Genomic DNA, 15083 nt, shown 5'->3' with positions numbered 1-15083 from the left:
GCTGCCTTCAGGAATTCGGTAGCCCTCATCGTGGTTGAAGGTTTTATAGTCTGAGATAGAATAAACTAATGATAATGGATAGCTTATTCGTGAAAAATAGTAATGATATATTTAGTCCATTCTCCTTATATTAGCATTTATAAATGAGCCTCTGTTGATTTAATTAATGGCTCGGCCACCGGCGCCAATGCATAGGTACTTCACCGCCCTGCGTCTCCAGCTAACCGAAGGCAACATTATGTAATATTCCTATTATTTTTCTCCTTTGAAACGGGAGAACTGCACGCAATTAAATCATTCCATGGCCGGGCTCGATCTCACCTCGATCGGGCAGTTGAATTTAAGCGTAGTATGCACAAGGTCGATACGTCTCGAGATCGACCACCTATGCTATCTTCTTCCAACAACACGAACACAGCATAAATTAGAAATTTATTCGAGACATTAAAAATATCTAGAAGTTATAAAAGTAGTTTTTTTTAGAAAATTTTTATTAAATATTGGCGTATGTTTTTTATCAAACCAATTAAAAAAGTTGCTAGTGAGATTAAATTTACTCATAAAAATATTTACAATTTTTAGATTACTCTTAAACCTGTAAATAAAATCAAGAGGTAAATACAAACATGAACGTACACGTATTCTCATCGGCCTATCTCTTGCTTGCTAGTGAGTCACCGGACGAAGTGTGCCACGCGTCGCACTGCGAGACGTCAGTGAGGGGCTACGAGGTGTGCAACGTGGAAGCATGAGGGCTCTAGCGCGGGGTTCCATTAGATCGGTATTGGATGATGAAGCTTCATAGCTATAGTAGCTACAGTGATCTGATACTCTCAGCTTTCACCGATTCTTAGCCTGTTAATATATAGTATTGATTCTTATTTTTTCTTTGAAACGGGAGGACTACACGCAATTAAAGAATTCCATGGCCGGGCACGATCTCACCTCGATCGGGCAGTTGAATTTAAGGGTAGTGTGCACAAGGTCGATACGTCTCGAGATCGATCACCTATGCTATCTTCTTCGAGCAATACGAACACTGCATAAATTATACTACAAGCTGATAGCATGATATGTACGGTAGACTAATCGACCGGCACCACGCAGACACAGGCAGAAACCCTGGCCGGCCGCAAGCTCATTGGCCTGGCCGGGTATCTGGCCGTCGCCGCTGCACGCGCGAGCTTAGTTGCCGTCAAGCCAACAGCGTATAGAACAGCGTCACTTGTCCTGCTTTGAACAGCCGCTCGGAATACAAACAAGTCTACAATAACAAAGATGCTTCTTCCGCGTTTGAAAAAGAAAATATAATAAAAACAGGCCGCGAAGCATTTTGCAAGAAATGACTCCAACTCCGGGTTTTCAATTCAGCTAGATAGCGCCACCCGGCCGTCACATACTCACATTCATGCCATTTTGGCGAAAATAAGCACCTGTTCTCGAAAAGAAATCCGGCTAATATTCACTTCAGATGGCTTAAGAGGGAGGTACAAACTAAGGGTGCGAATTGATGAATTCAAGGTACCTATCGACGTTTTTTAGTTTAATTAATAATATTATCATTTTAAATTAAATAAATTTTAAAAACTAGCGTAATTAATTAAATTAAAGATAGCCGATAGATACTTTTAGGTTTACCAATTTACATCCTAGTACAGACACTAAGGTTCGAGATATCTCGCGCACGATGACAGTTAATTTTTTTCTCTGTGGATGTTTCACTGTTACTGGTGACCGTACCCGCAAAAAAGAATTTACTGATTACTGAATGACACATTTGAGATAATCAATCTGACGAGTCCCACAAAATAAGGTTTATACTGCGACTAGCAAACGGCAGCCGTTGGCGGACCGGAGGCACGCGGGCCTGTGAGCCTGCGACCTCACACAGCCAACATATAACTGGGCCCAAATGGAAGCCCATACGTGTCTCACTGCATATTGGACGAGGGCCTTTGCCTAAATCGATGAGCTACTCATGGGGGATCACGTAAATACAGACCGTAACCTCAAAAAAAAAAAAAAAAAATCAAGGGGATCACGTGTAAACTTCACGAGTTTTTTTATTTTTAGATTTCGAAAATAAAAAAATTGAAAACAAATCGTCCGTATGAAAAAATTGTAAAAATACGCTATTGTCAGTGTCATCTTTCTATTGGACGATAGGTTTAAAAAAAATAAAGATATCATACTTTCAACAGACGATAAGTTAAAAAATAAAAAATTAAAAAACTGTGTTTCATTGCTTTCAATTCAAAAGACTATTAAAATAGTCATAATTTTTTTTAAAAATATATTGTAGAGGATGCTATAATCTATCTTAAAAAAATTTAACTCAAATAATTAATTTTACAATGAGAAACAAAAAGATAAATTTTATTATACAAAGCATATTCTTGTCTAAATTTTATTGAGTTAGATCGTAGTATCTTTACAACATATATTTTTTATAATTATTTCGATAGTGTTTTATAATCTGAGAGCAATAGAAAACAAATTTTGTGACAGTAGCATATTTTTGCAATTTTTTCAAATGACCGTCTAGTTTTGTAATTTTTTTATTTTCGAAATATAAAAATAAAAAAAAATCTAAACTTCACACAATTTTGATATGATGCAATGTACGTTTCACGACACCAAAGATGGCAAGCAAAATTTGCAAACCAAGAATGAGCATATTGCACAGAGCGCCAATTACCTACCGTGTAAGAATAACACCGAACAAATCAATGGAGGGCACCGATACAGAGACCACTCTTCCACACTAGATGTACACGCCAATTTACAGAACATATCGACATGGCATGGAACAAAAAAAAATGCAGCTATCAGTCTTCCTAGTATATTGCTTTCTCACTCAGTCTTGCTCTGCTATGTAGTTGGGCAGCTCACCCTGGCAAAGGTACTCGTCACAGTGTGACGCCGATCCCCAGCCCCTCCGCAGCCGGAAGATGTCCTCCGTGAAGGTGGAGCCTGATGATCCTACGAACACGTTCGACAGAGCGCAAATTGTCTTGTCGAGCATCGCCTCCACCTGAAAAGGCATTAGAAGCAGGTTGCTGTTTAGTAAAACTGTCGCCCTCGATATGGGAACCAAAAGACAAAAATCGGATCTGGGTTCATGTATATACCTGATTATCTCCGCCCATGTGATTTCTGTATAACAAGGCATCCCATTTCTCAGAACTGTGGTGCTCTGGCCTTCTCACAAGAGGGACCTGTCTGTCATTGAATACAACCAAGGATTGCAGAAGATTCGTTTCACTCTCCGCAGCATCAGTAGATAAATATATCACTGGGGCATTAGCCTTCTCAACGATTCGCAGAATGCATTCTGCTGCCTGAGGGATGGGGAAGAAGCAACTCTCTTTCTTGACATTACTGCAGGAAGATCAAGCGAATATCAGTCAATGTCCCACAAAAATATTTTCTGCAGGGTGAACTGATAATCGTGCACAGACCACAAAGACTTGAACAAGCAACGCCACTATACAGATTCCCCAGAGTATGTGCTAATTGTCATGTCCAACCAAGCTATATCCAAGATTCTTTGTAGTTATGACGTACAAGGTACTAGTTTCATACAGCTGTAAACATATAACACAGTGCACAGGCAGCTAATTATAGTACAAAATTTAAGCATCTAACAACCATGTCACCACAAGCAACAGCAAATAACACAAATGAGAAATCTTTAAGGTATAGATCATAGATCTGTAAATCTAACAAAAGATGGAAAAAGTCGCTGCATATTCAATTCACAGCACTCAACCTGATTGAATAATCCAACAGAACTAGAAATAAGAAAATGCTTAACTTTTGCTAAAGAAGAATTGAACTAAGTCTCTCTCAGCCTTTGCTTGTCTAGTTTAGTTAAGTGATGACGAAACTATGGGCCAAAGAAGATGGCCTGATTCAGTGATCAGTACGGAATGAGCTTTGTCAGTTTGCAAGGGTGGTTAAAATTCAGATATGAAATAATCTGTGGTGCCATCAGAAACTGTCAGAAACAAGAAATTTAAGCATACTGATATATCCAGCAATGCATGACTATTGTGTTTAGCTTAAACTGCCATTGAAATTTATGTCTTCTTGAGTCACTGTAAGGCGTTGACTACTACCAACTGCTCTAGCCAAAATATATTATCGACACATTAGTTTGATAAATATCTATGCCATACATCATATACTGCCCAAGAGCGTGAGGAAACAAAGTGCAGCTGCCAGTTCGAAATTGGGCAATGATGTTAAAGAGTTTTCCTTTTTAGTCGAGCCCAACATGAGATAATTTTAAACCCAAGCAGAGCTGCTTGTGAGCTTTGTCCAACTCTTGTGACAAGATAAGAGTAACTAATAGATGCTTCCATAATGTTACTGAGGTTTTGAAACATTGTTATAAATTATTGAATATAGCACCACTCTGTTGTCAGTCACAGCCCTTAAGCAGCAAGATAAGTTTGTTGAAAATTTTCGATCACAACATGACCATTTAAATTTGCAAGCACAAAAATGCTGAGACTAGTTCAGGAATCATGGCAATACGCATAATTCCAATTTCCAAGAGTCAAACTGTTGCAATGAAAAATAAATACTGATGTAAGAAGATTGTCTCACAACTGCTCAACAACTGAAATATTATGTAGAATCATCCAAGCAAACAAAGTCAACTTACAAGACTAACAAGGACACTATTTCAATACAATAGTCAATGCTAGAGCAGATATCATCACTCAACATCACAGAGAATAACTATGAATGTATGCTATAGGAGTATACTATCATACAACGGGTATGGTTATTTTATTATTAAGAAGCTACTTCATTAAATAGCTTCATCAAGCAAGCACAAAATGGCCCTAATCAATTTGATCAACTCTGCAGGTGTCAGACGTTGACTTGCAGTATAAAATTTTGCCTAGATCTAAGTGAAGCATCTAGAACCAAGTCCAATCAATCTTTGTCAAACCAAGTGCCCTGTTTTGTATGTGAGTTACTTAAGGGGATAAATTGCAATGTCCAAAGCAAGAACAATTATGGAATAACTAACTAAATGAGGATATGGCATTTGCTACCCTTATAATTCCCGATATGTAAAAAAGTATAAAGCCAGCTACTACTAGAGCCTGCCAAACACAACCTTGTAAAACTAAATGTAGCCATTCCAACATTTTGTTCACAAATTTTACAAACAGATAATGATCAACAGATTAAAAGATAGATATATTGAATGGACAAGAAGGATATCTTACCAGAACTTAAGGAATCCATGACGCCGAAAATGCAAAGCAATATAGTTTCCCCCCAAAAAAGTCTGGACAAAACGCTGAGCAGTGAGCATTATGAGCCTGCTTGGATGGATCAAAATCTTGCATTTGTGAGCTAACGGACCGCCAGGCTGATTCACCCACTCATCCTCGACATCAGCATAGAACATGTCACCAATTGCAAGAACCTCAGCATCTGTCGTAAACTTTGGCGTAATATCCCCCACATATCTCTTCTTTTGCTCCTTCAGCTTCGCATCCTCTGGCCAAGCCACCTCGATCTTGCCCAGTGAAACCCCCGACCCCTTCAACCTCTTAATATGCTCCTCATCAAGGAAACACGGTGGCGACGCTGCGTAACATATGAACTGATCAATGCTCACTTTCTTCCTCTTCTCTGTAAACTCCTCATAGGACATTACAACCTTTTTCCCAATGCAGTCGTTAATGTGGTTGATATCAAGCACCCGATCGTACTGGTAATCCACCTTCTGGCTGGGCACCACCAAGATCCGGCCGAGAAGCGCTGCCATGAACATGTGCTTCTCCAAGCAAATCAAGTGGTTCGACATTTGCCCAGAGAGGCAGATGGCGAACAGGAACCGGTCTTTCTTGGGATTCCACTCAATCGTCCTCCGGTTGGCCGGCAATTCCTTCCTCCTGCACCCGGCAACAGGAAAATCGAGATCCAGGCCGTCCTCGGTCGCATTGCCGGGCCCGGAGCGGTGCGTGGAGAGGAGCGCCGCCTGGATCTCGCGGTTGATCTTGATCTGGCTCAGCAGCGCGGACTGGAGATCGGAGAGCGAGATTGGGGTGGAGGCGGAGCCGTTGGTAGGGACGGGGGACGCGGTGCGGTTTAAGAGGCTGAGGAGGCCGGAGCGCTGGGAGCGGAGGAGGTAGAGTGCGTGCAGCTCGGCCTCGCGCATGCGGGAGGCGGCGGGGTCGGCAGCGGGTGCGGCGGAGGGGAGGCGGATGGAGGCCGGTAGGCGAAGGGAGGAGGCGCCTCCGAGGGAGACGAAGAGGATGAGGAAGAGGAGCGGGAGGGACACGAAGAGTAGGAGGTAGCGGCGGGACCAGAGGACGCGGCCGAGGGAGGCGGCGGAGGAAGGGAGCGCGGGGCGGAGGGCGGCGATGCCGAAGGAGGAGGCCGGCGAGCGGGTGCGGGAGGAGGGGGAGGGCGGCTTAGTGTGGTTCTGGGGAACGAGGGTCTCGAGGTCGTCGTCCTCGTCGGAGACGGAGGGATCGTGGTCCATGGCGGCGGAGGGGAGTGTCGGTGCGGGAGTGAGGAGAGCGGGAGGCCGGAGGGGTGGAGGAGACGTGGAGTGAGGAGGGGGAGAAAACGGAGGGTGGATGATGGTGACTGTCGAACGGTGTTACTATTTAGGTGGCGTTTGGATGTAGCGTGGGAAAGGAAAAGGGAAACGATAGGATAACATACGGTGGGTATGTGATATGGTTAGAAAAAATAGTTATAATGATTAAAATACCTTTTTAAACTAAAGAGACAATCAATGAATAGCAACGAAATGAACGGCAATTATGAAATATCCTAATTTTCTCATATCTATCCCACTTTTGCACTGGATTTTAAAAGGTGGAAAAAGAGGTCTCACATACTATTCCTGAACTCTCTCTGATTCTCTAACCCTTCCTTCCAACAAAGTTTTAGATTTATCCCACATCCAATTTCCCTTTCTCAGCTCCCACTTCCCACTTGCCAAACGCCACCTCAAAGATTTTAGGAACAGAACGAGTTGATTTATCGTTACCTTATCTTTACACGCTTTCTAATGTTTAGCATATGAAACTTCAGTCGATAATGTAAACAACACGCCGAATAAGAACAATGGCTAACGGTGAGATTAAGAGAGGGGGTTAGGGTTTGAGGTGGGTTCACCGGGGGCCGAGCTTAAAGAGATGCACGGGGATGTGATCAGATCGACGACGGACGACAGAGTGGTGGTGGGGGCGGAGGAGCATGGTGATGCGTTCGCTAGAGTTTGTTCGTTGGAGAAGGTCCGTCAAGAGGAGAAAGAAACAAGGATGCCCATCAGATCTTGATCGGGTGGTCAAGATTTGTCGACTGAAAGATGAGGCGTTTATGGGTTTATCGCTCAAACCGGTGTTTATGGGTTCGGTGGAACCGACAGCCCACCCAGACCAAAAAGGAACCGTCGTCGTGAAAAGCTCTAGGCTGGTTAGGTCTGGTAATCACGCTGGCTATGAACCCAGAGAAAACGTGCACGGGTTAACAGGTTGCGGATTGAACCTGAGAAACCCACTGAACCCGGCATCAAGAATACATCTTGTAGTGTCCAATTCCCGACGGCGACGGTGAAGGCGATGTCTCCCGACGACGACGCTTGGGGCCTCGAGGTCGAGGCTGAGCAGGAGCTTCAGGAGGCTACCACCTCTCTGACCGCACGCAGCAACGGCGATGAGGGCTTGCTGTGTCGCTGCGCGCCGGCGCTCGACGCTGACATCCGACGCCTCCGAAAGTCCCTCTTTGCCCTTGACCCCTTAACGTTCGACAAGGTCGCCTTCTATCCCAGGTTACATGGGGGATTTGGCTACAACTGGTATGAAGAAGTCAGTTCTTAGTTTCTTCAGTTGGTTCTTGTGACGTAGGAATCAATCATGCCAACAGAAAGATTATTCCAAGATTATGCAATTCGTTGTCTTAATCATATGCTATTTTCATTATAATTATAGATACTTCGCTGCTGCTCGTTTAGGATAAGATCAGCATGCCAATGAGATGACCATATAAGTATATGAAACATCCATGTACTTTTGATTATTCTTGGGTCTGTTATTTGTTATTCTCTGCAAACAAGTCGGTTTTCCAAAAAGGAGAGGCTTTGTCGGTTCAAGTTCTCAAAAATTGTTGTGGTCATGTAAAACTTTGTAGTTAACTGAAGTGCTAAGGCTAGGCTATCAATATTTCTGTAATTCAGCTGAACTCATGCAAAAGCTATCTGACTTTACATAGATGCTAAACTGCGTAGTAGAGTACAGATTTGGCTACAGTGCAGAGAAGTGCTTAAGTAAAAAGCTATCAGGATTGAAAAATTGGAGCTACCCATGTCTAGTTTAGTTACAAGTTGTTTCAAGTGGCATATCTAAAAAAAAGAAAGGTTCTGTAGCATATAACTTTGGGATAAGATCAGCATACCAACTGAGTGGTTGTTATCTGTTTGGTTTTGATTTGGATTCACAGCCAAATAAAACAGTCCAAAAGGGTATGATTAAAAAATTCAAGCACTGTGATCATGACATTTTGATTATTCTTGGGTTTTGTTATTTGTTTGGTTTTAATCATGTGTTTTTCCATTTCTTATTTGCCATGTTATAGTGGATGGCAATGTCCAAGTTGAAGAACAATCTTTGAATCACCTCCTGCAATGCATTAGAAGATAAAAGTGAGGAATTAAGTAGGTTGATTGCTATGCGGAAGGGACTATTGGCATCCAATAGAGTAGCATTACCATCTAAGAAGGTGCTTGAAGAGATAAGGTCACAATCTCGGACTGAAAAAGAAGTTAGTGGAACAAAGAAGTGAAAGATATCAACTATGAGGTTTGGATGTGTGACTCCTAGTACACCAAATACCATACAGGTAATTTATCTTTTCCACTAACTATTGCTTAGTTAAGTTAAGTGATTCTCCTACTTATTACATATGTTATTATTGAAGCTAGATATTCAGTTAAGTAGCTCATCGTTTTCAATACATGTCTCATTGTAAAAGGGTGAATTAGATATATCAATTAAATCATCATAAGAAGTAAAATCATCTACTTTAGGATTGAAATTAAAGAGAGATAAATTGCTATAAAAGGGGTCTTATATTGAGATTCAATGCCCTCAAATTTTGCTTTAAGCTCTTTATACTTCTTGTTTAGCAATTTAAATTTGCTCAATAATTATTTATAATTAGAAAAAAAAGCATGAATATCATTAAGGGTATTAAATTTCTTAAGTTGTTTAACTTGTTTTTTTAAGGCCCATTATTGCTCATTGATCAATTCAAAGTTATTCTTGAGAGGGCGAATCCTCGTCGGATTCATCATCACTTATATCGTTTTTCATACATTTAGTCATAAGACACTTGTGGGATGATAATTTCCGTGATGACGACCTTGAGGAAGAGCTTCTCTTGGAGGAGTGGATGGTGAAGTTTTTATCACTTGAGCTTTAATCTTCATCTTCACTCATCCATCTTCCTATACTTGCAAATGTTTTGGCTCTTCCTATTGTCTCCCTCTTGTTCTTGATCTTCTTCTCCTTCTTGATATGATCAATTGTGTTGACTAAGTTTTTTATGGAGATTGGATGATTAATCTTGACGTTGATCCTCTGGAGGTCATTTTCCAATCTTGAGATGAGTTTAATGATCTTGAGATCTATTTCTTCATCACTTGAAGTGCTTTGCTTATCTTCTTTATCACCATCATCTTCGCTTGAGCTTGACTCTTGCTCTTGCCTTCTCATCTTCTCTTTCATGTGTGGGCAAGGAGTTTGCTTGCTTGTGAGGGTAAAGTTCTTGGCACCAAATGAGGAGGAAGCTTCAACCTCCATGTTCATGGTCATTTCATGGGCAGTAATTTTGCCAAGAACCTGTCTTGGAGTAATCTTACAAATGTCATTGTTGTCGTAGATGATAGAGACTATCAACTTGTATTTTGGAAGGAGAGCTTGAAGTATACTTCTCACCACTTTCATCTTCAATTGACATCAAACCTATCACATTAATCTTATTAACAAGAATATTCAAACACGAGTGCATGTTATTAGCACTTTCATGGGTAAATTTGTTTGATACTACTGAGCTTAGTGAGTAGCACATGATATTTCTCGTTGCGCATATCTTTTGTGCGAAATGTATTTCAAAGAGGTTAATTTAAATATCATATGCATTAATGAGATAATAAACTCGATTGAATGCATCAACACATAAAGATGATAAAAGTATACTCTTCACTAATACATCGAATTGTCTCTTCTTGGTTGTTATACCTTGTTTCATCCCCTCCTCGACGACTCTCCAAACATCTAAACCTTTGGCTTGCAATGATAAGTCATTAGAATTTTTCAACGGAGGAAGTGATTGCTGTCAAAATATGTAGCACTACCGGTATTTATCTTAACCCCGAACATCACAACTCACTAGGCGGTGAAGCTTAACGATCCAAAAAGAGAACACAGCTCAAATGCCACTTGGATTGGCGTATCCTTGTGAATGGTGTGAGCTCCGGCTCTGATTCCAATTGTCAGGATCGGTGACATTTTAAGGGGTGTGAATTAGGACACTTAAAACTAATCGGCTCCAAAAACTTCACAAGATAAATCTATATTAATTTATATCTAAATATGCTATAGGTTCATCTAATGTATCTACTCTACCGTTCAAAGATTTGCACCATATAGCCAATTCTAACAAACTACTCTATGAATGTAAACATGCAAGGATACATTGCAAAAAGTAAATGCGAAAATGTAAAGATGGTAGAGAGAGCAAACTCGTTATAAGAGATTTTTATCCTATAGTATCGATAGCATAAACGTCACTTTTAGTCCACGTTGGAGCAGGCACCTAGGCTATAGCTCCCGGATGGCACCCGGTCTCGAACCTTGAGCCATCAAGGCCTTAAGTGGGTAGAGCCACCAAGGCAAGATCTCACTACAAGCATCTCTTCCGTTCACTTGCCGTCGTCTTCCGTGCATACGATGCTAACCAAGCCATTTTGCAACCCCTCTGGAAAATGATCCGGCGTGTTCTTTTTTAAACACCGGAACATTCGGCGTGTATTAGACTCCACTGCAAACTTTTTTGTGAATGCCAGAATATTTTTCTTTATGAACGTCGGAACATACGGCGTGTATTAGACTCCATTTGGATGCTCTCTAAAAAAACAAACCGCCAAAAACTTCTTGTGAACGTCGGATCATTCGGTGTGTTCATTTTTGTGAACGTTAGATTATTCTATGCTCTTTAAATTGTACACGCTGGAATATCCACCGTGTATATTTTTAGCTGACTAATAATTCATAATTTGGGCGTAACTTTTCGTTCTGAACTCCGATTTTAATGATCTTGAACTCTATGGAAAGATTGTGATGAACTCTACATTATTGTATAGAAATCCATACCATTTGATCACATAAAAATCATGGAAAAAGTTCAATTCATTCCTCTCTTTGTCTTGATTTCGATGTCTTCTCTTTTGTTGCATCCATAAGACCTACTAAAGCATATACTTGACAAACATGTTAGTCCAATTGACTATTTAACCATTAATCACAAAAATCATATACATGCCTTAAGAGGGCCATGTTCGCTACAGCCCAGTCAACACGCCACGCCGCCTGTCCAGTCGTTCGCCCGGCCGTGTTGAGCCACGATGTTGCCCCTCGGGTCGCCCCGTTGCTCGGCCATTTCGTCCGCATCCTGAGCCACCGCTGTCAGTGCTAACTGTCACTGGAGCCGCCGAGTCCGCATGCTGCTGCCTCGGTGGAGAGAAGCAAGCACCGAGAAGGAAGATGTCACGTCCCAAATTCCATAATCGCGTGATTAAATTTAATCATGCATTATTAGCATCATAATTAAATTCGTGGTAAATTATTTTGACACACTAGAGCAATTTATTTTGAATTAATCGGATGAGAGAAAGAAATTTGGAAGAGAAAAAAATAGAAATCACAATTAAAATAGACTCTTTCTCTAGCATGTGGACCCCACATATGGGCCAACCACCCCAACCACCCCTTGGGCACCACCACCTACCCCTCCCTCAGCTCACTCTCTCCCTCACCGTGCTCCCTAGCGGCCACAACAACAGGGAACTCTCCCTCCCTCCCTCTCTCTCTCTCCTCAAAGTCCGACCTTAAGACTTGGAATCGAGGTATGCATGCGATACTCACGTGTTCCTTAGCTCCTAAGCTTCTCATCCATCTAATTCATTTTTGTTTTCTCGGAAGATTCGAGCCGGTTTTGACTCATTTGGGTGTTTAGGGTTGAACCAAGAGGAACACCGGATTTCTTCCCCTCCCGAGTGTTTCACTCTGTTTCCTTCATCACCTGACGGTCCTTAACCTCCACAAGCACCGTGGGTAAGTCCCTTAGGCTTCCCTCGGCATGAATTTGTGATTTGGTTGGTTGATTTCGTGATGGAGTGAAGTTCATGAGTTCTTGAGATTTTGAACCAAAATAAAGGATTTGGGGAGATTTGAGTTAGGAATCGTGTTGCCAGGTTGATGAGTGAATTCTAGACTCTCTAATCTATCTCAAACATATCTCTCTTTGTATTGGAGAAGCTTGCAAATTAAATTAATCATTTTTTCCCATGAAGAACAGCTGTTCTGGAAAGTCCAGAGACTCCGGAAAATTTTCCAGAGACTTCGCAGAAATTCGCGGAGGCTCCGCAATTATTGTTCATCAGGCGAGTTGAGACTTGTAAAATTCATAGTAAATTCTCCATAGCTCCAAAAATTATGAAACATTTTTTTATTTTATAATAACCTCCTCTACTTTTTAAAAATATCCCAAGCCATTAAATGATTAAAACTTTTTGAGATAAATTAATTAGGTTAAAGCTTTGTTAATTCACCGTTAGTTCTTTGCAAGTCCAAAATTGGTGAATCCAATTTTGCTAGTCTTCTTATGACTTTTTCAAGCTAGGAGAAATGTTTTCATGCATAATAACACATAATTTCATGGCATTTCATCATATGCTTATTGCGGTGTATTCTTTTCTTTAGTGACCATCGTACTGGAGAGTGACGGGTTTCCGCGGGAAGGTTTTGTGGTTGATCTAGTTTTGAAGAAGAGCAGAAATGTAAGCATCTAAGCATACTCTACCTACTATTTTGGATCTCGTATGATATAATTTGATAAATTATACCGTATGTATGTTTGCATAATTAGAGTTCCAGAGTCGGGTGATATGAGTAGAACCTATGTTGATTTGTATTGCCTTTACCTTGAATTATTGTTGATCCATGTCCTTGTACCCTGGGTTTAATACTATGCTGTCTAACTTAAAAATGATACGAGATGCTTAGCAATGCATTAGGTCATTGGTAGAAGTCGAGCGGTGAAATGTTTAATCGTTCGCGAGCATAAGCTTTAATTACTGTAACAAATCGTAATATTGTTGGGTTGATGATGTTGATTGGATGAGTTGTGAGTATGAGGTGAGATGTGAGCGGTGTTAGGAGTATCTTCTACTCTGGAGGAGTTCCTCGGGGTAGTTCGGGAAAGGAGCCCGGATGCCATAGACCGCTTTCATCTTTTAAGGCCGTCCGTCGATGCAGTTGGCTTTAGAACTTTTTCGTACTTACCACATGTCGCATATAGGAACAATATCCAAGTACCGTAAGTCGCCATGTTCGTTTGACTCATACGCCCAGGATGTGAGCAAGGGCTTGTAGAGGCACCTGAGATCTGCTAGTAAGACGTCGAACGCTTATGGTCTTAGGTGGCCTCCACATACATCGGGTATGAGCACAAAGGTTCGGGGTGGGTATGTGAAAGGCTGATACGTGAATCATCACTCACAACCGACGGGTTATGTGAACGGTGGTCTCGTGTCGTGTGAGTCCAGAAGTACTCCCCTGCATGGTGTAAAATCAATTTGAATTGTTGCGCTCTCAGTTATTGAGCAAGCTTCTTTTCATTTGCATCGGTCGTAGAGTCATGAATATGTGATGATATGTGGTAGTATGGTATGTTGGGACATGGCAGTTGTGATCCTGTCTTACACTTATGTTTATATTGGTTCTAGTTACATTTAAGTCCTAGATGTTGTCTATAGGATAGTTTTGGTTTAGGCACTTTAGAGTAGATGCTCACATGTTTATGTCAAAAGTTTGCTTTCGCTTATGAAGTTACTTAACCATTTGGCCATTTTCTTGCTATCAATCAAATGCATAATCCTTGGGGTCGGTCTATGTATATGTGACCTTTATGGATTAAGTCTTGCGAGTACCTTCGTACTCATGCCTGCGCTTTCAGGTTTTGCAGGTAAGGAAGAGGTGGTGTTACGCTACTTCACACCTACCGATGGTGGTGGCAGGCTTGAGTAGTGTATCCTACTCAGTTGGCGTGCTTTTGTAATGAAGCCTAAAGGCATATGGCTATATCCTTCTTTTGTTGTATAACTTTTAGTCTTCCGATGCTTAGTTTCTTTTACTGGTTAGAAGTTGAGCATGTTTTAGTCTCCTTCTAACTCTCTTTTGCTGTAAATTGTAATAACTTGTTGCATGCTTAAGAACTGTAATATAGTGTTAATTATTCGCTCTTTCTTAAGCTTTGTTGTGATGTATATATTAGAAAGGCATGTGTTCTGATCTTGTGCACAAAATACGTGACGGGATTACCGGGATGATATTCTGGTTAATCATCAAGATTGTGACTATGAATAATAATCCTCCTGATGATTAATTAGAATGTTATCTGGACGGTTTCTCACAGAAGAACAAAAGAAAGAAAGGAAAGAAGAAAAGAAAGAAAAAAAGAGAAAAGGAAAAGAAAGGAAAAGGAGAAAGGAGAAAGGAGAAAAAGGAAAAAAGAGAAAGAAGGGGAATTTTCGGGGATCTCATCGGATTCGTCGTCAATTTGTGGTCTTCGTGTCGAGGGTAACATCCTCATAATCCCTAAATGCTAATATATAATTTGGCGGTCAATTTTGTTGTTGGGCGCGTGATTAGAAGCATGTTCGTTTAGCAGTGAGAGAACACTCGAAAGCTAGAAATGATTGGAGCCATTTTCGGCTATGTGATTAAAGCAGAAGTCGTAGGATATTTCCCGTAGATGCT

At 41.1% G+C, this 15083-nt stretch overlaps 1 protein-coding gene across 1 annotated transcript; it reads right to left on the bottom strand.

The window, feature by feature from the left end:
* Positions 1-2668: 2668 nt before the first annotated feature.
* Positions 2669-6779, bottom strand: LOC133891415 (O-fucosyltransferase 36-like). Its single transcript, XM_062332130.1, has 3 exons — positions 5250-6779; positions 3132-3381; positions 2669-3034 (listed from the first exon to the last, which is right to left on the bottom strand). Exons 1-3 carry the CDS (start codon positions 6515-6517, stop codon positions 2858-2860), a joined length of 1695 nt encoding a protein of 564 aa, XP_062188114.1. The 5' UTR covers positions 6518-6779; the 3' UTR covers positions 2669-2857.
* Positions 6780-15083: the final 8304 nt, after the last annotated feature.

This window comes from Phragmites australis, chromosome 14 (genome assembly GCF_958298935.1).
Source record: "Phragmites australis chromosome 14, lpPhrAust1.1, whole genome shotgun sequence".
In the NCBI taxonomy this organism is placed as follows: Eukaryota; Viridiplantae; Streptophyta; class Magnoliopsida; order Poales; family Poaceae; genus Phragmites; species Phragmites australis.
The sequence above is the reverse complement of the archived record's forward strand: the minus strand, read 5'-3'. Positions and strand labels throughout refer to the sequence as shown.

Excerpts from the sequence above, each read along its gene's own strand:
- LOC133891415 (XM_062332130.1), bottom strand. The coding sequence starts at position 6,517 with ATGGACCACGATCCCTCCGTCTCCGACGAGGACGACGACCTCGAGACC. Across the intron at positions 3,382-5,249 it reads CATGGATTCCTTAAGTTCTG|TAATGTCAAGAAAGAGAGTT; the intron begins GTAAGATATCCT and ends ATCTTCCTGCAG. Across the intron at positions 3,035-3,131 it reads ACATGGGCGGAGATAATCAG|GTGGAGGCGATGCTCGACAA; the intron begins GTATATACATGA and ends ATGCCTTTTCAG.